The 21,242-nt window shown below is 41.4% G+C and overlaps 2 protein-coding genes across 2 annotated transcripts; both read right to left on the minus strand.

Moving 5' to 3' along the window:
* Nucleotides 1-845: 845 nt before the first annotated feature.
* Nucleotides 846-2,818, minus strand: c14h3orf38 (chromosome 14 C3orf38 homolog). Its single transcript, XM_018729302.2, has 3 exons — nt 2,627-2,818; nt 2,335-2,504; nt 846-1,765 (listed from the first exon to the last, which is right to left on the minus strand). Exons 1-3 carry the CDS (start codon nt 2,751-2,753, stop codon nt 1,184-1,186), a joined length of 879 nt encoding a protein of 292 aa, XP_018584818.1. The 5' UTR covers nt 2,754-2,818; the 3' UTR covers nt 846-1,183.
* Nucleotides 2,819-5,443: 2,625 nt separating this feature from the next.
* LOC108920579 (uncharacterized) lies at nt 5,444-21,235 on the minus strand. The gene is made up of 9 exons (XM_018729439.1): nt 21,073-21,235; nt 19,500-19,645; nt 14,668-14,749; nt 14,096-14,231; nt 13,593-13,795; nt 13,026-13,162; nt 12,766-12,907; nt 6,782-10,829; nt 5,444-6,406 (listed from the first exon to the last, which is right to left on the minus strand). The coding sequence occupies exons 1-9, from the start codon at nt 21,196-21,198 to the stop codon at nt 6,396-6,398; spliced, it is 5,031 nt and encodes a 1,676-aa protein (XP_018584955.1). The 5' UTR covers nt 21,199-21,235; the 3' UTR covers nt 5,444-6,395.
* Nucleotides 21,236-21,242: the final 7 nt, after the last annotated feature.

Below are 21,242 nucleotides of genomic sequence, written 5' to 3' on the forward strand. Positions count from 1 at the left end.
TAGATACGGACTAAGCGTAAGTTTTAAGTTAATTTTTTTCCAGTTTGCTAAAATTAGAATCTTATGATTAAATGAGCTGTGCTTCCCCCACCTCTATTGTCAGTGACCGCAAAGCACTTAACATTTATTTATCTGAAGCCTTTGTCTAAGGTAATTTACAGCAGTAGATAATCAACTTTACAATGATTTACGACATTGATAGAGAAGGGAATTCTCAGTGTATCAACTGGAGGTAAGAACTTTCATCAAGGGTACTAGAGCAGGAGAAGGTTTAAACCAGGAATCTTCAAATTGTAAGCTAACGGCTCCCAAACCCTACACTACCTATAGTATCAAAAATAAGCCCAACAGAGAAGACATACAAAGAAAACTTCTTATGCTTTGCTCATTCATAGCAAACATTCTTTAGTCTCTAATACACAATATGATTCAATTAAGGACAATGGTCTGAAAATAATTTAAATTAATGCAATTTATCTTGATATTATTAACAGAAAAAAATTGTATCACTTTAAAAAGCAAATTATTTATTCATTTACAATTCTGTCTTCACCAGCAATCAAACTGCACAAGTTTTCCTTTCATGATTAAATTAGTTAACGCAACATCCGATAAAAAAAGACTGTTTTATTTCAGGTTTTTAACAACAAAGAAAAATACATTATTTACATCAAGGCACAACTCTGTTGTCAAAATGATGACAAATTTTTTTAACCACTGAAACAACCATACTGGAAGCAGAGCTAACAAAATCTGTATTTCTTCCCTCAAACATATTCTACCCATAGAAAAATACAAAGCAAAATGTGAAGAGGACAGTTTATTCTGACTAACATTGTGTTGTTTTCATCTGCCTTTGTTCATCTGACATTTTAATGGTACGAGGTCTTTCTTTGGCAGATTAATTTAAAAAAAATAAATGCCTTTATCAAAAAAAAAAAAAAAAAACATTTTTGTACCTGAAATGGACAATGGGGTACAAACATACCTGTTAGTGGTCTGTGAACATTTCACTGGGTATGAGACATAGTGCAAAGACCACATAAAATGATCTTTTAAAAAACAACATAAAACACATATAAAACTCTTGTTAGGTATCCAGAGTACAGTACAAGGTCTTATAAAGTGCCAGTTTTCTGCACATTTTTGTTCCGTGAACATCTAAGCATGGGGTGCCATTCTCTCAGTCACACAAAAGCTGCAGTTCGTTGGAGTCGTACGTCAAAGCCGGTGATTTTGCAGCCTCTCCTCCTGCAAGTGCATTTTGTCCTCTTATTTTCAAATGAACAAACTTAATCTTCCAGCTGTACGAATCCAGCGGGGAGCGTATGAGCCCAAAGACCTGCTCGAAAATCCCGAGACAGACCTGATTCCGGTGAATGGTCCCAGCCACGGCCACCACCACGAGGCCGTGGGGCGACGAGGTGTACTTGAGTCCATGGGGCTCCAGGTTGGGGCTGAACAGGAGCCTCTCCTCCCGAACGAGGGCCAGGAGACGCAGGCTAACCAGACGGGCCCCGTAGAATTCGTCCATCTGCTCTTCCTCTGTCCAGGACTGCAGTTTCAGAGTCACGTTCTCCCAGAAGTGCTGCGGACCCCACGCCAGGGGCTCCTGACCCAGAGCAGGGTTCTGGGAGTTCAAAACCTGGAAGAACCACTGGCAGAATTGCTTCGCCAGAGCAGGTTGGTCCCACGCATCCCCTTGCTCGCAATCACTCGAAATGCCTTCTGTCGGGTCCCCGACCAGCACCGATACCTGCGACACCTGAAACAGAGGACAGAAGTTCTCAGTGACCCCTTTCCCAACAGCAATGAGGCAAATATGGAGGGAAAAAGTGCTTCATGCAGCAAAGCGAGGTACAGCAAGGTTGTAGAAGGAAATGATGGAAACCACTAATAATATGTGGCGTTAGTGTCTGACATTAAAATCCATAAAACGTCACAGTTATATTAAAACAGTGATTTTAACAGGTGAAAACATGCATGTACTCTGGGGCCTTAAGGCAGGACTGTCCAAGTCCAGCGAGAGCATCTCATCTGTGAGAATTTATTCATTATTTTTCATATACTACTAGACGTAGAAGCCTTGCTAAAATCACCAGAAATGCACGGAATCACTACACGATTCAGTAAGTCAGACACACAATTATTATGTCGGACAAACACCGCGTCAAAATATACACTTTTCCGTTAATTCATGATGTGACATGATTCAGCGGCAGTAGGACTGCTGCCCCTGCGCGCTCCTCTCTTCGTGGAGCGTGAAAAACTGTGCTCTCGTGACTCGAGCGAGCTGTTAGCGCGGGAAGCGCGCGGCGCGCAGCCAGTCATTACCCCTCTCCACAGCTCCAGCGCGCGCCGCACCAGCTCGCCCTTCTCCGCCGTGGGTGAGATGACCACTTTCTGGTCGCTCAGGTACTTGAAGATGGCGTCTCTGTGCACCTTCTTCCGCCGGAGCAGCTCCTCGGCGCTGCGCGTGTACGTGAGGATGGCCTCGAGACGCTCTGCGGAGGACGCACACACGCTGGGATACATCCGCATGTTTACACCAGGACTTTACTGTTACCGAAAGACAAGCGGTCCGAGCGCAGCCGGAAGCAGGACCGCGCGGCTGATGACGGCTCACCTGCTGCGCTCTCCACTGCGATCATCCTGTGGGTGACGGTGTCGCAGAGGGCGCGCAGGTCGCTGTCGGACAGGTAACTGAACATCTCTATGAAACCCCGGCGCTCTGTACTCGACAGTGCCGACATCTTTGGAGCCCTCTGAAACACCCTCTTTACACCTTCCTCATCCAGCGCTCTGTCCGCTCCCCTCGGTCCCGTCGTAAAACCTTCCGACTGGAAACACAATCCAGCTACTTTCGTTCCTGGCTTCCCCAGACTGGGGATGCTCTCCTAGAAAAAAACTAACTTTTCATTTATTTTGACCAGTTTTACAACACCACGATTATTCCCATTAGTTCAAGTTCACTTTAGGTCGAAGGGCACGGATCTTCACAGAATACATTTGATAGATTTCATGTTAAATGTCTTGCTGGACAGGCTATAACATATCTGCCTTTAACCTTAAATTTGTCAGTCTTTTTTTTTTTCTGCGATGACGAGTTTCAGATTTTGGTTTTGGATGCTGAGACATTTTTTTTTTATTTTAGTTAATTTTCCATCCATTTACACCATAGCTTTATGTCTATGGTTCCAGTAGTATTCAGGATCAACTGTAATTTCAGAACTTCTACATCTATATTATATATATATATATATATACATAGATATAAATGGGAATTTAGATGGATAACTCAGATGATCAAATGAATAGTTTGCTCTAATTGCAAATGTCATGTTAATACTCCTATATTGTTGTCAAAAAGCTGCTGATGTGAAATTAATCTGAAACAGTACAAAGACATGAACATTATATTGAGAAAATACTTAAACATCTGCTTAGATAAGTATACAACATGAGAAATTGTAGAAAATCTCTTCTCTCCAGAGGAGAGGGATCTCCCAATGACTCACACTATCTCATATTTTATAACCTCCATTATACACACTTGTTTGCACAAAGTCTGGTGGGAATTAAAGGTTACAGGTAAAATGTGAGTCACCGTATTTAAAGAGATCATTCCTTTATTTAACCTCCTTCTTATGAGAAAACCTGTTTGCTGAAGCTCCCTGGAGACTGTCAGGACTTCCAGATCTATAGCAATGATTTGATTTACTACTCATTTATTGCAGATTATGCTCTAGGAATAGCTCATCAGAGAGGGCTTACAACTATTACAAGTTATTACAGTAATTGTATTATGATAATTGCCTCATTAGGTAGTGCTATAATAATAAAACTATTTCATATAGCCCTTTTATATAGCAACCTCTCACGGTGCTTCACATTAACATCAGGCGTTCCCACCCATGACACCTACCCAGGGCTGATCAGACCCCAGCTTGGGTCCAGGTTGTACTACCATTAACCTACAGCTCACACCTTATGGTTTCTTGAAAGTGTAAGTATATTTTAAGTATTGCCACACTGATATTTTCATGCCCACTAAATTCTATAATTAAAATTTAGGAACTACAAAGAATCACAGCTTCATGTTTCCACGCCGAGGTTCAATTCTTCAAAAGGTTCTGTAAGACACGACACATTAATGAGCTGCTGTCCCACCAAACCTTGCATCGCCTCACTTGGGGTCACAATCTACTCCTCCTACTCTTGTATTTAAATGTTTGCTTATTTATTCAGTTGTTAGTTTATTTTTCTACTTATTTCATTTGCTGACAATTTTCTACTCATTCAGTGACTTTACATGTGTCTGTATGTACCTATATGTCATACGTGTGTTTTACATTGTACGCTGATGCAACCAAAGTGAATTACCCTCTGGAAATAATAAAGTCTAGTTTCATTCATCTTGTGCTCTCATATTTATGGATAATGGACGATGAACATCCTCTATATTAAGGAGTTTATTAAACATTCTGATCAAGTACAAAATGCCTTATTTGACATAGCTGTAAATAAAACTGCTATATTATCACAGATTATATTTTCAAAACTTGATGTATTCTTAATGTTAGAGTTTAAAATAAAATATACATTTCAACCAGAAAAGTTTTCCATTTTGAAGAAAAGCAGGAACCATACATGAAGTTCAGTTCATTTGGAAAATAATTTAAATGTATTAAGCTACGTGAAAATATTTTTATGTCAAACTGCAATTAACAGTAGGTCTGAAATGAAATCATTTCATCTGTGATATAATTAAAATATATAAATTCTTTGGTTTTAAAAAAGGACCAATTTTAAAAAGATAGACATTCATCTATAAAAAATACACACATCATTGGCTTAGATAGAATAAAAAACAAATCTGATATTTTTATATACATAATGTAAGGTCACACATACATAACTTAAAACTACTCCAGTAACAGAAAAGGCCAACACTGATACAAAGGATTTATCAGGGAGGACCAGCAATCCACATCATTTTAGTATTTCAAAGTTTTAAACACCTGTTTAAAAAAAGCCTTGTTCTGACAACAAGGCAACTGCATATAAAACAAAATCAATATAAAGCAGACTTTATTTGTATGTATGCAGGATTCCCCATAGAAGGAATTTACTGTCTAGCACTTTCAATAATTTGCTTGTAAAATGCATTCCAATGATTGAAATTTGTGTGTGCTAGTCTGCGTATAAATTATTTTTCAGGAAACATAGCCGTTTGATGGCGCCAGTGACATAATACTAGAACAGCATTATTAATGTGACTCAGTCCTTATTTATAATAGTTAAATTGTAATACACAGCTAAATTAGCATGTTTTCAGCACCTAGCACCTTCTAAAACAAACCCAAACAAATTAAATTATGAACTGTTTTCAAATTAGTGTTTTATTAAGACAAAATTTTTAATATAAACTAAATTTCTTCCCATTCAAAAATCTGAAATGTACAGAAGATATAAATGTAAATAAATAAACCTGTCCTTGCCCTTCCGCAAAACGAAATATAACTGTACAACTTTAGCATACATTATATCCACTTTTTACAGAAATTTAGAAAGAATTCTGTGCATGGTTCTCTTTGAATGGAAAAGGTAAAACAATGTTTCTTATCTAGACCCACTGAACTCTACTTCCTTTCAAAAAAAGCTTCTGTACCAAAGAGAAAATAGAATACTGTTTGATCAAACCTCTGGTCTCATCACTGCTTCTTCAGCAAAAAGTATCTCAGTTGTCCAGTCCATAATTAGTAATATACAACATCTTTTGCAGCTATGCAAGACAAAAGGGAAATTACAAGGCCATCGGTGCAATGAGATGTCCAGTACAATTCCTCATAGTTACCAAACAGATGTAGTTTAGTACACAGAACTAAAACACAAAAAGCCTTTGCATTCATAGTGGAAAATGAACAAAGTCCTTTTTCAAAAGGGCTTAAAAATTGGAATCACCTTAAGGAAACAAATCCCCAACGCTAATGGCATATTTCATGGGGTCATTTTAAATTAAGACAAAATTTCATTTGTACTGTTAGACCAGGTTCTAAAACCACTTAAAATAAAATTCTGCACAAAGCTGAGTATGTATGATCAGGCACTTCTTAGGAGGGAAAAAAAAATTTAGTCGGGGGGTTAAATGTCACAGACATTTGTGCCTTCCATTTGGCTCTGAAATAAGCACTCCAAGGCTGATCGACATTTCTCCTCAGAAGGGACAACGATGTCCAGTTCACATGACAGCTGGGGGGGGAGACAACAGCTGGAGCACCTCTCTGAAGCAGTGGTTTAAAAAGGTTTTTTTTAAACTCCCCACAGTTCTCAGCGTTTTACTCCGCTGGCCATGGAGCTCTCCCCACCGCATTAGATCCTGGACATGCTCCTATTCAACAGGCACCTGCAAAATGGCCAATGTTAAACAAAAGCGTGTCTCATGTGGCTACTATTTAAACTGACACTTTTTCTTCAAAGTGATACACAGGATTTTTTTACTAAGCTTCTTACAATTACTTACCCATTTCTGGAACACGGCACTCTTACCGCATCAACTCAGACTAAGTGCATTACTCATGGGTACTACAACAGGAGTCGGATTTTAACCTGGGTCCTTCAAAAGGAAGGTGACAGCCCTAATTATGCTCCCTGCTGGCTCAGGCTAGTACTTAAAAAAGTTTAATGTACAAATGCATCCATGTGCACATTACTAGTATACCTGTGTCACTGTGAAGTACATAAACATCAAAAAGAATGACACACATTAAAATGGACTTACTTTCTTCATCCGAATCAAAACCAAAGAGCGAGGTGCACTTGTCAGAGGAGAGGTGGCTCTGCAGGGCTTCAGCACTGAGGAAGGAAGAGAAGCACTTGGGGCACCGCTGTCTCTGAGAGACATCTCTACAGATGTTGTGCTCTTGAGAAGAGGAGAGATCTGCCAAGGACTTGCTGCGCTTCGGCATGCTGATGAACTTCTCATCAAGGTAGGCAGTGGGTGGGGGTCGCACAAACGGCTTGTTGGACATGCGTCCATAGGGACTCTGATCTTCAGACTTAACCCTTTTCTCTCCCTGGGTGGGGTGCTCCTGAGGTCCTTCATTAATTTCTGGTTTAATTTTATGTCTCTCTCTAGTCTCTTGGTTGCATTCTTGGGAGTTTCCAGCCTTAGCCTCTATCCGGGCAGCAGGGACCACATGTTCATGGGTGGCATGTCCGTTTGCCAGCTGCCCCACAGAGGTGCCACAGATCATGCTTTTTGGCAGAGATGCATCTCCTGCTTTTTTATGCTTTACTTCTGCAGTGTTTTCTGTGTCAGTTTTGCCATCAGTTTTTGCCATTGTAGGTCCTTTACGAGTACTGTGGCCAGGCTTACGTGGATCTTGAAAACGTTTCTGCTTGCCTTCATTCCGAACACTGTTTTTACCAGGGGGTGTTTTTGAAGACTTGTTCTTTGTTTCTGGAGGGACATAATGCTTCTGTTCATGACTATGCAGTCTGGAGAGTTGACGGAAGCGTTGAAAGCAGCCAGCAAAGCCGCACTGCACCTGAAGTGGCTGGTGGCTCTTCATGTGATCCCTGAGTTCACCGTTTGTCTTGAACCGGTCTTTACAGTCATGATGACAGCAGACATGTTTAAGAGAATGCTCATGCATTTTGGCATGGTCTTGATAATGCTGTAAACTCTTAAATTGTCTTTGGCAAAATTCGCACTTTCCCTTTCTCCACTGGAAAGCATACTCCTGCACTTTAATATCACGTGGGTGAGACTTCATTGCATGTCTTATCACCAACAACCCCTTCCTGAGAAAGGTTCGACCACACCCGTCTGCAGGACAGCAGTATGCTTCCCTTCTGCTAACCCTCCTGCTCACAGACCCGTTTCGCAAAAGCCTTCCTGCTTTCTCAGGACTGGAACTTTTTGTTGTGTTGAAGTATTGCGGCTCATGATGGCACTTCCTTTTGCGTGAAGAAGCCCTCAGCTGCATACCCGTTGCAGATTTATTTTTGTGCTTTCCTTTTGGAGGTAATGATTGTGTCATACATCTCACAGACTCAGTAGTTCTTTTTTCTACAGATCTTACATTGTTGGAAGAAATCTTCAGTTTATCAATGTGTTCAACCACGTGCCTTTTCGCAATAAGACGACGGTTAAACAGCATTCCACAAAATATACATTTCAGCTTGTCCTTTTGAAGGTGAGCAACTGCATGTCGCATGATGTTCCCACCCCTTAGCTCTTCATTACACAGCCTACAGCGATGAGTTAGGAGAGGGTTTTCAGTTTTTGGTAGGGCACTAGGTAATGCAGCTTCCAAGGGTGTATCTGAAGCCGTTTTGTCAGGTTTTGATAAAGCTGAAGGCAGCATAACTACTTCAGGTGAAGGAGAGGAGGATGGCTGTGATGCAGTGTCAGTGCAACCAATGGCAGTTGTGTCATCAGCAAAACTGACCAAGATCGTAGCTGCATGCTCATGTGTAGAAGATGGAGCCTGTGTCACAGAGTCAGCAAGTGAGTCAGTGCTGCTAGGCATAACAGCCGAGTCATCAGGAATATTGACTCGGGCCCCAACTACTTGCTCAGGTATAAAGGAAGAGGTAGCCTGTGTCAGAGAATGAGTGCTATTGCAGACAACAGTTGAGTCATTGGGAATACTGACCGAGGTCTCAACATCATGCTCAGGTGTAGAACATGACGTATGTGGCACAGCGTCAGCGTTACTCTGGGCAACAGCGTTACTCTGGGCAACAGCTGTGCCATCATGAATACTGGCCAAGTTGCCATCTGCTTGCTCAGGTGTAGGAGATGAAGCCTGTGACAGAAAGTCAGCAACTGAGTCAGTGCTGCTAGGGGCAACAGCTGTGTCATCCTGAAAACTGACTGAGTTCCTAACATCATGCTCAGGCATAGATGGTGATGATGCCTGTAATACAGTTTTAGAAACAGAGTCGGTTCTACTAAGGACAAGAACTGTGTCATCAGGATTGTCTGAGTTATTAAAGAGATGATTTTTTCTAGAAACATGGGGAATGTTCTCTGGGTGGCTTAAAATATTATCAGAAGCCCTGTCTGTATTCTGAAGAACTTCTGTATGGGTTTCAGAACTTTTCTTCACCTCATCAAGGCTACATATTGTGACATGAGCATTATGAGCTGTACTGTCAGGGATAATCTCCTGTACCAGGGTTTCAGAGGTTTTTTTACACTGCAAAATCTTGTTTTCAACCATTTTAGCTTCCTCTACAACCACCGTAGCTAGACATTCTGGTTTTACAAGACCAAATTCCCTGGGTGAACCTATCCCAACTTCTACCAGGGCATGGTGGGGGGACTTTTCTTTTTCCAGCAAAGAACTTTCAGAAACCTCCCCTGACACTTCCTGCACAGACTCGGTGGTACCTGAACTTTCCAGTGGCACAACAGAGATTAATTCTTCTGACACAGTGACTAGAACATCTTCAACATCAGCCTTCGGAACTTTACAATAGTTGTGGAACTGCTGTATGATCGCAATGTCCATCTCAATGGCCGATTCTTCACAGATCTTTGCTTTTTCCACAGACAACGGCAAAGAAAACTCCAAGTTTACACCCGACTGTGTGGCATGGTCAACTTCCATCTCACTAGACTCCTGAACATTTTTGAAATTTGCTGCTTCTGTGGGCAATTTTTGTGCTCTTGGAGTGTCCTCCAGAATGACATGTTGTGAAGAGGTGGTTGAAAGTGTTACAGCTTCCATGTTTTGCGCTGAGGATACAGTATTAGTCACTTCTTTATCTGGAAGAGAGATCTGTAGCACTGTATTCTGGACTTGAGAAACAGCACTTGATGTTTCCTCATGAAAGCAGTCCGGTTCTCTTATGATCCCTCTTACTGTAGGATGAATGGACTTACTGTTCTCTGCTTGCTCCAGGGAACTTTTTGATGCCTTCTCCATTTCTTCTCCCATCTCAGATGTGGTACATTCAGGTTTCTTGAAGTCCATTGCAAGTAAAAGGGTTTTGTCATCAAGGCATTCAGGCTGCTTAGGGCTTCTCTTTTCTGCTTCCACAGCAGCCTGTTGCAGGAGCCATCGTGGTTTTCTACCACGCCGTTTTAGTGCATTTCTGTCATTTTTTACCAGTTCAGGAAGATCCCTGCTGTTGTAGAAATGTACAGTTTTCTCCTGAGCCACATCACATGGTCTCTCAGACTGCCTGAACTGGGAGTCATCTACCACTCTAATGACACGTGATCCAGGTTTCCTACCCCTTTTCTTCACGTGGGACACCACAGTTACGTCTGGTGGCACAACAATGCGTTTAGTTAGAGTTTTACGTCTGCAATTCACAGACCGCTCCACTTTCTTCATGTATATCTCTGAAGTGTCATAATGCAGTTTATATGGCTCTTTTCCATAAAATTTTGGTATCCACTTGTCTTCCTCCATGATTTCTGTCAAAGCAGCTTTCATCACCTTCTCATTCATCAGCTTCAAGCAGTTTTTCCTAAGGGTGATAAGGTTCCAAAATTCAGGATCAAAATACAATCCCTTTTTCAAGATCTGGAGGAGTTCAAAGCGCATGTGATTTTTTATTACACTACAGTCCACGTGATATTCCTGGTCAGGATGTAGATACAGAAGGTATGCCATCTTGTAGGATTCCACCGTCCGCTCCTGGAAGAAAACTAGAAGAGCACAAGCCCGGCAGATCTCCAGGTCAGTGGGCAGCAGGTAGGCAATGGTTTTGTAAATGAGAGATGCTGTGACAGGGTCATGCCAAAGATCCATCTGAAGAGCCCGAGCACAAAGCTCCACACAGAACTCCAAGCCTTCACTCCCCAGCTGTCAAAGAGAGAAGGCCATCATCCGAATGAACTCATTAAAACCACACCAACTATGCTGACGCAGCACAGCAGCAGAAAGACATTTAGCATTGTTCATGATGAAAATACTAAAGCACTCTACAGGAGAAGGAAAAAAAAAAAAAAAACAACCTAAGTCACTGTTCTTACAGTGATTTTCATTACACTGCCTCCATGTGTTACGAATAGTTACAGAAATGTCAAAGATGCAAACAAACATTTTCCAGTTTATTTTAAACTACTTTCTCCACCAATCTATTTTCCAAAGATTCTGTCTGTTGCGGTTTAAAAAACTGACCTGCATTTTCAAGACCAACCATTAGGTGCCAGTGAAACACATTCAAACCGAATATGCTTGCAGGTCCAACTTTATTCAACTCACTTCCACATTTACAGTCCGTGCCTGTGTTGGTGTGTAGTGGCAATGAAACATTTTTGTTTTCAGCCATTTTAAGTTATTCCTCATTTTAATGTAGGATGAAGTGAATATAAAAATGTTAATTTTTTTTAATTAACTACGCTGTAAAAAATGAATCAGTGGTGATGCAGATTTTATTAAAAATATAAATGAATTAAGTAAATGATAAGTATATTTAATTTATAAAATCAAGATTTCATCTTTTATGAAAAATATTGACTCATTTTCACAGAAAAATAAAAAATCTAATTGATTATTTTTAGTAACTTTTGTGTAGCTTTTTGATAGTAAAATGGAAAGGTGTGAGATCAAATCATTTTATTTGAGGAGTTCAGCCTTCGTTTGTAATTTGCCGATGTAATCGAGACTTTGGCTTTTTCTCCCTGCGTATGCGTTGATATTTGTCAGGTCATTATTCTTGATTTTAAGGTAAGTTTATAGGTATTTACACACACAGTTACCCTAAACAGCTCAGGTATACATTTGAGGCCTTTCAGAAGCTGATCTTAGAGTTGGACACTTGTAACTTTTCACCCAAAATGCAGTCTCTTAGGAATAAGCTACTTGCTTAATATAGTCATGCAAAACAATTTGCTTGGCTGAACGCAATGTTAAAACATGCATGGATACACAACATTTTAAAGAATGTAACTTGTTAAGATTTACACCACAAAAGTTTAGATTGAAATTTGTTTTATAATGCATCAGACCACAGTATGAGATTTGGAAAATTTTCAGTTCAGGCACAGTTCATCTGTATAATTATGTAGAAATATGGGACAATAATATGGTAATTTATTTTACGTGTAACTTCTGTTTTATACATATTTGTAATTGTAGAAATTTGAAAATGTGTACTTTTTTTGTTTTGTTGATGTTTTTTGTTACATTTTGTAAGTTTTATGGAAGTTCTGTATTGTTTGTGAGAACTGCACTGCTGCTTTAAATTTTACCTAAAGTCTATTTTTTGGAACTGTACAAATCAGAATTAAAAACAGCAATGTCTTAATATTGAAAATGTAATTAATCTAATAGAATTGTGCAATTAAATTGTAATTGCAAGTAATTAAAGTCACACAAAAGTAAACCAAAGCTTAATTGATTTATTTAGTTTGACTTAATGTTGTATATGTACAAAAAGCAAACAAGTAATATTACTAAATTTACTTGTTAGATGAGTCAAAATAATTAGTAGAACTAACAAGTTTTTTTTAGATGCTGTTGTTTTTGGACATAATAAATAATTTTGGTAATTTCACTTGATTTTATTAAGGAGACTTCACTTAATTTATGCTATTGACATTTACTTAAAATTACTGCTGTAATATTTTTTTCTAATTTTTTTTTTTTAGTAGAACCACACATCACTTTTTACAGTGTATAGCAAAGATTTTTAAAGAACCTAAACCATAAGGAAACTGAGGGTTGTTTGTATGAATAACCGCTTACTGATTTTTACTTAGTAGTAAAAGAACCAAAAACTAAAACCTCCACTTACCTCAGCTCTGATGATTTTTATGAATGGAAAGATGGACCTCACATTGGTTGCATTCATCATCAGCTCATGGCATTCTCCCAGGAAGTTCTGCTTGGAAGAGTCTAACCTGAGATGAAGTTTGCTCCATATGAAGATGAGGTCCCTGCAGAAAACATTTACAAAAAAGGAATTTACAAATGGATAAAACTAACATTTAATTTACTAAAACTGAAAATTCTGTAAGGTGGGGACACTGATAACTAATTGGCAAGGGGACTAACCATAAGTAGTACATATCTCCAGTCTGCAGCTGACGAGTGAGGAAGGCTTTGCAAAGCGCCAAAAGCAAGTCATCCTTCTCTTCATTCTCACTGTTGCAGATTATTTCTACAGCATCCCTGCCATCAATCATTGCTATCTGTAAAGAAACCAGGCACACCACATATCAACCATTATTTACTTTCACACACCCAACAATGTGCACTGTTTTAACTACTCAAAACATATTTTTAAAATATATTGTGACATCACAGCCAGAAAAGAGAGCCTTTGGTAATTCAATGTTCATAACACATGTATATAACTTGCAGTCAGTTATTTGAAGAGCAGCCAACACATCTTTGGGAGAACGTTCATATACTATTGATGTCTATGTCCTGATACAGAAGAATGTGTAGATTACAGTCAAGAGACCTGTCAAGCATAAACCTATAATCGGCATAGTGCTTAAGACCTTAGTGCCTGTGCTGTAGCATCTTAGAACACACACACACACACACACACACACACACACACACACACACACACACACACACACAGTGTGAAAAGAAACTTTATTCAAATCTTACCCCATTGTACAGATGGTCATAATGAGAGGATTTCCAGAGACAGGTCAGATAGGCCTGGTGGAAATAGAGGTGTTTCCCTACTTCTGGATGAGTTATACAGCATTTAGCCAAGGCAACAGCCTCCTGGACACGGCCACAGGTTACCAGGTAACGAACACGCAGCTCAAAGAAGATGGGACATTCAGAGCTCAAGTACTTGTCCACTGTTAAGGCAAAATAAATAAATAGATAAATAGATAAATAGATAAATAAATAAAAGCTCATGAAAGCAAGTAAGAAAGTAATATACAAAAAGAAGAATTACAAATACTGGAAAACCATCTTCCTTGATTTCAAATCAACTCAAGCAAGAAAAATGGACTGCATAGCCTTTTTGCACACCTAAGTTAACACCACAGTGGAGAATAAAATATACCAACGTGACTTCTGCAAAATCAGGAAAAGAAAAACACTGTGCGAGTAATGTGTGTGTGGGTTTTCTGTTAAACTAACTGAAACTGTACCTTCTTCCTGAGGCTGTGGAGACTCCTTCAAAATTGCCTGTAGGACAGGATGCTCCCATGGTCCTCCGCCTTGGATGACCTTACTGACAAGCAACAGGTAGGCATTCCTGTGTCTCACTAGGTGGGAATGGCATTCCTGCAGGGTACAATAGGATGGTGGAATGCAGAAACTTTGTGTCCCATGTCATCTTATAATGTCACACAGTATATGTGTGAAAATGAAGGGCAGAGTGTAAAATGTCACTATTGTTATTCATTCTATTTTAAGGTTACAATACTTCTTCCTTCTAATATCAGAAGTGGTTCTGGGGTAAACCCAGGATGTACTTGGAATAAATTGGAATTTTCTCCCATAAGAAATTACAGAATAATTTATCTGGTTTTTCAATATTCAGTCAATTTTCAAGGTTCAAATAGTTTCTAATATTTCTAAGGACGTGCAAAACTTTAGAGGTTAGAGGCATATGTTCCATCCACAGAAATATTATACACCATAACTACTGTACACTTACAAATATTACAGCAGAGAAATTATGGTACACATCAGTTTTTAATTTTATTACAATTCTTACCTGAAAAGTGTCAAGTATACCTCTTAAAGGATCCTTGAGGAATTCTTCTTTGCCAAAATACAGGAGCAATTCAAAAAAACTCCTATGACAAAAATTTAGAGTGCTTTATAGACTCATTGACTATAAATTCAGCATTTAATGTTATTAGACAATTTTGAGAATCTTGGAAATTTCAATTTCAGTAACCTTTTTACATTAGAATTTTTGCTAAACATGCTTTAAGCAAATGATAAAACAAGCAATTTAATTACTTGTATTTCACTACATTTCATGTTGGTACCCTGTGGTTCTGTTGGTTAGAGAGGGAAGTTAAGCTTCTTGATCTTCAGTAGTGGAGATGTTGGCAATGTTGTTCTCTGTGGCTTCATAATGAGGGTGGGTGGACTGGGTCCTTGTGTACAGCGATTGTAATATATGTGTGGGGTATAACACCTTGCCCTGTGTATCTTGAAGGTCTTGTCTAAAACTAGTGCCTGCTGTGAATAGGGCAGCTGGGAACAGGGGAAAGACCATGTGACAGCATGGGAAGACAGCTGAAAGGAGGGAACAGACCCCATCTGGGGCTGCTTTTGGCTAGCAACTCAGGGCAGCTGCATCACTGGCTGTGGAAGCCTGATGGATGCATCCGATATGGCTACAAATTAATCAAATGATGTGATACCCCACGAGTCAGCGAGAGCAGGGGTGGAAAAAGGCTCACAGGTGGATTTTATGGCTTCTGATCTGGGAACGGTTATGGCTACGAGCAGCGAGTTTTACATGGGGGTAACCAGCTCGGACGGTGATGGAAGGCAATATCAACAAGAGACCTGAGGATTCAGCAGGAAAGGAAAAGGTGCCTGGATGTGGGAGGGCAGGGGCCCCACACTGATCACTACAATCGGTTGAAGTCCGGCGGCAGGTTTCACACCGAAGTCCGCAGGATATCAGTACCCCTAGCACTGAGGAGGTAGGACTGGGCACTGAGTTGTAGGATGGCGAAAGCCAGGTAGATGAGGCTGTGCAGACAGAAGAGAATAAATCAGCAAAGGAAAAGCCAAGGGGGCAGCAGGCAAAGGTTAAGTGACCAGCAGGTAGAAAAGCTGGGGTATGGGATAGTGTTAATAATGATTTGGTTGGCATTTTAAGTAAGATGAAGGGGTCAGCAGAGAGTAAACTGGATAGATTGGGGGAGGTTATTTATAGCTACAGGGCAAAGCAATTTGAAGTAATGTAGGTGAGGAATAAAGAGCAACTGGGTGTAGTGAAGCCAAGGCAGCAAGTAGAGACAGAGAGGCTTCTTCAGGAGAGAAGGCAGCTTAAAAGACAATGGAGGCAAGCTGAGAAGGGGGAAAGGGAGGGCATTTGTGTTTTGCAGGCAGGTATAAAGCGCAGACTAGCTATATTAAGGAGGGCGGAGGCTCTTAGAAGGAAGGAGGAGTGGACCAGGGTGGCGTTTTTCAGCGACCCTTTCAAGTTTGCAAAGGCTTTGTTTGGCAAGGAGAAATCTGGGATGTTAAAAGGTGGAAAAGCAGGAACTGGAGCTGGATGGTTATCCGTGTTAGGTATACTCTGGTGACGAGCATAATGGTGAACTTGAGTTGCCAGTGGATATACCCTCTGCGGGGGAGATAGTGGGAAATGGATGTGTGCCCCAAGGTGGGGAGAGGTGCGGTTGGTCGTCCAGCAGGCAAGGGCCTCCTCGGCACCTGGTCCAAATGGAGTACCATACTGGGTGTTCGAATTTGCACTGGGTGTGCTGAAATTTTTGTGGAGATTGATGGCTGTTGTGTGGAAGAAGGGGGTTATTCCAAAGTTGTGGTGGAGAGCAGAAGGGATTTTTATTCCTAAGGAGAAGGATGCTGTTGGGATTCGCCAGTTTAGGCCTATTAGCCTTCTCAACGTTGAGGGAAGATTTCTTTAGCGTCATGGCAAAGAGGTTGGTAGCGTACTTTGAAGCATGTTGAAAACCAACAGGTTGACTGATACCTCTGTGCAGAAGGAAGGGTTTCCAGGCTGCTTGGGGTGCTTGGAGCATCAGATTCAGACTGCCAAGAAGGAGAAAGATCTCCGCGTGGTGTTCTTAGACTTGGCAAACACTTTTGGGTCGGTTCCACAGTTTGTTGTGGGAGGCGTTCAGGTTCCTTAAAGTCCCTGAAAGTTGAGGTGTTTGGTTGTTCGCCGAGCTTGGCATTTAGGTTGCAAACGTTTCATCGGCAGTCGAGGTGACATCATCAGTGGCCAAGTTGTCCCTGAAAGTGTTACGAGGCTGGTGAAAGCCTACTTTGTAGACATTCAGTCTTGTTTTAGTACAGACAGCTATACAATGTCTTGGCATCAGTTGAAGGATGGAATCATGGCTGGTTGTACAATTTCACCATTGGCTTTCACAATGGCAATGGAAGTTATTATAACAGCTTCCAAATGGGTTGTTGGCGGTGAGAGGCTGCAGGATGGGACATTAGAGCATTCATGGACGATGTAACAACAGTTACGGCTACTGCTCCTTGTACTCGTTGTTTGCTATCTAAGGTCAACGATAATTTGAAATGGACTAAGTTGAAGGTTAAGCCAAGTAAACTGAGGAGTCTCTCGATCATTGGTGGTAAGGTGGTGCAGGAGAAGTTTTGTATTAACGAGGAGCTCTAAATCCATCTATTCTAGAGAAGCCAGTTTAAGAGCCTGGGCAGGTGATAAAATTCTATAAGTGATGAGGAGCAGGTTGTCGAAGGTATCAACAGCATTGGTGCATCTGTCTTTCCTGGGAGAGACAAGTTATGGTGTCTGCAGTTGGGGCTGTTGCCACATTAAGTGGCCACTCAAAGGGTATAAGTCTTCTGTCTGAAGTTGAGAAGCTCGAGTGGGTTATTAGTTAGGTGGTAAGAAGGTGGCTGGGAATGCCACGCTGTTTAAGTAGTGTAGCCTTATATAGTAAGGGTGCGCTGGAGCTGCCGGTAACAAGTTTGGTTGAGGAGTATAAGTGTGCGAAAGAAGGTCTGGAGCTGACTCTAGCAGGGTCAAAAGATGGGTTTATGAAAAAAGCGGTGCCATCTGTGAGGACGGCTAGAGGGTGGAACCCCAGAGATGCAGTCCAGAGTGCAATGGGGGCACTGCAGCTGTTGGACCTGGTTGGACACATGCAGAGAGGGACAGCATGGTTTGGTTCTGGCGGTGTGCGGTGGTTGTGGAGTGCTGCCCCAGAAGCAGACAAACAGTAGCTGGTTGTTCAGCAGGTCCAGGAGTAGAAAGAGGCGACAAGGCGTAAGGAGGTCGCATGAGTAAAACAGGGTCAGTGGGTGAACTGGGAAGGGGTGGAGAAGAGGAAGTAACACCAGCAAGATGTGTGGGCTACAGAGGCAAGTCAAATTAAGTTTGTTGGAGCAACTTATAATGTGCTGCCAAGGCCACAGAATGTTAAGCAGGTGGTGATTATTGTTGTAAGCTGTGTAGTGGTGTGGTGACACTGAGGCAAATTTTGTCAGCGTCTAAGGTTAGCTTGGTACCATAAGAAACTTCTTAGATGTTTAGCAGGTGTTTTTTTAGAGTAGGTGGGAAATTCTTTGCAATATAGCTAAATCAAGTGGATTTGTGCAGACAGGAGAGGGTAACATTATGCAAGAGTGGATGTGCCATAATAGGTGGGGTAACACACAGGACTGGAAGCTGCTGGCTGATGTGGGCTAACAGCTCCAGGTACCACAGGTCATCGTGGTTACTTCATTGCATCCAGACGGGATGTTGAATTCAGAGTGTACTTTAGAGAGTTAACGATGCCATTCGAGGATGCTACTGGGGAGGCATACGAGCGAAAACTGTTGAAGTATGCGGCTCTGATGGCAGAGGCAAAAGACCCTGGGTAGCAGGCTCATGTGAGGGCAATAGAGGTAGGTGTTAGGGGGTTTGTGGCTAAATCACCTACATCATTGTTGGGGGAATTAGATGTAAAGGCTGCTAGTTAAGAGCGGGAGTGAAGGAGATGTCCGAGACTGCTGAGAAGGTGACTCGGTGGCTATGGATGAGAAGAGAGCAGAGTAGTTGGGGTTACAGGTAGGAAGGAGGTATGTAGTGATGGTAAAATTAGTGGTGCGTGGCTAGTAATGGAGGCAGCTGGTGGTAATTAAGGTGCAGTCATGTAAATTAGGTTAGTTTGTGGAGTTCCCCCCCTGGCAGGCATGAAGGCAATCCATGATGGTCTGGGTTTGTGAAAGTGGTGCACCTCCAGGTATATATGAAACTGTAGTTTAATTGGGGTAGTTGAGTGTGTGGAGTCGCAGTATTTGACTGTGAAGGGCGTCTGTGTGTGGAGGACAGTGGGTCTGGGATGCCAGATTGCACCGTTGAGCCTTCCAGAGGTGTCATGGGCCTAATTCAACAAAACACTAATGAAGGGACATGCCTACTTGACAACCTCAATGACATACCCATGTTGGTACCCTGTGGTTGTGTTGATTAGGGAGGGAAGTTAAGCTTCTTGATCTTGTCATGGAGCTGTATGTTGGATGTTGTCTGTGGCTTCATGGTTTGGTTGGACTGGGTCCTTATATACAGCTTTTTTTTTTTAAATATATGTATGTGTGTGTGTGTGTGTGTGTGTGTGTGTGTGTGTGTGTATATATAATATGGGGTATGACATCCTATCCTGTGCATCTTGAATGAATGCACTGGAGTAATTTTGTATAAAAACATTTCTGAAGATCTTTCTTCCTTTGACCTGAATCTGCTACTTTCTGGCTACAAGTTCAGTTCTTTAACTATCATCTTACACAACTAGCATGTATTGCTAAGGCAGCCCCACACAGTATTACTGACTGCCAACTACAGTATAATAATAGGATTGAGGGCAGTGTACATACAGGGCAAAGCTGCTCAGGACACAGTGTACAGTCTCGCAATCGGACGGGAATGATACGGTGCACTGGCTGAAGCAGGATAGGGCTGTGCGCAAAACCTGTAGCTGGGGCAGCGGCACATGCCATCGTCCAGTGTGCTCCTTCACCAGCTGTAGGAAGAGGAAGTGAGCCATCAAAATGAGCCAAGGCTGTTTGAATTTTTCAAGTGGTAACAGAAACCCCTGCATATTTAAAGGGGAGCCTTTACATAAGAGGCCTTGTATTCAAGTTCTGTAATCAGAATTCATTTCAGCAGTGGTATTCATAACCATTTATTCATTTAGTTGACACTTATCCAAAGCAAGCTATTTACAATGATTTACCCATTCTTACATGTGGGAAATTTTACTGGAGCAATTCAGGATAAGTATGTTGATCAAGGGTACTACAGCTGCAGGGAGGATTCAAACCTGAGCCTTAGATCCAAAGGCTCTTACCACTCTGCTACCATTCTCTCCCCAACCAACCATGAAGGCAAAGATTGAACTGTGCAACAAGAATGAACCACATTTGAATTTTTAAGTGATTAGCATTCTGGAAAAGTAGAATTTTAGGAGAAATTTTTCATTTGTCCGTGAGAGATGCATGCACTACTGTGGCCCAGGAGTGCATGTATGTGCTGCACAAACAGCTACAATACAGAAATACTTTTTAAAATGAGTCACCAATCACAATGGCTTTCAAATCATAGAACTGATGTGACCCTAAAACAGTTGAGGACAACACGTGACATAATTAACAGCTATAACCTTACAATCTGAAGGTTTCGTGATCAAATCCCACTCCTGTTGTAGTACTACAGAAGAAGGTACTTAACCTGAATTGACACAGTAACCTTACCCTCTTTTATAAATGCACAACACAAGTCACCAAAAAGTTGACTAACACTATAAAATGACCACAGACAGGTGTCAGACATTTAAAAAAAAAAAAAAAGTGGTAATGAGGATAGAAATGAGAACAGCATTTTAATCTCAAAGTTGTTAAAAGGATTCCTAAGTAATGGAAAAACTTGTTTACAACAGGAGGGGCAGCCATGTGTAATTAAGAAGGACCCATTTACAGCCCAACTTGGTTGGAGACACCAACGTCGGGGCGACGTTTGCATTGCAGTAACAAGACTCAGGCAGAGACACACAGTTCCTACACTGCTGAGTGTCTGACAACAGCCACTAGTCGGGGAAATAACAGCAACTGGAACTTTTACCATAGTCCATGTTAAACAGTTATCATGCACAATCTATCTGACCTGACCACTTCTTGAGTTGAGACTTGGCGCCCTGTCCGACTGTCGCCACGCACTGAGGTAAAGCATATAAATTCATTCACATTAGAACCACGTCTGAGTTTAAAAGAAAAAATAAAATAAAATCCGACGCCGGAGGGAAAGTTCAGAAAACGGAACAGTGGCTGCTGAGCTGCCCGAGTACTTAGTAGTTAGTTACTGGGGGAGGGGGAACTACTGTACTGGCAAAACAACCGCAGCTCCCAACAACAACACACAGAAAAGAGGTCCCACGTCCAGCAATTTCCGTACCTCGCAAAACCTGGAACAGTACTTGCTGCTTTCCAGTACGTTTTCATCGCTACCGCCAGTGTTGAATAAACTATCCAGCCTTTCTTTAAGCCTTCCTGACTCCAAATCCCCCTCTTCCACCGCCATACTGCTCGTCTCACCTTGCGCGTACAACAACCACAGGGCCGTGG

The sequence above is a fragment of the Scleropages formosus genome, chromosome 14, assembly GCF_900964775.1.
Source record: "Scleropages formosus chromosome 14, fSclFor1.1, whole genome shotgun sequence".
NCBI classification, from domain to species: Eukaryota; Metazoa; Chordata; class Actinopteri; order Osteoglossiformes; family Osteoglossidae; genus Scleropages; species Scleropages formosus.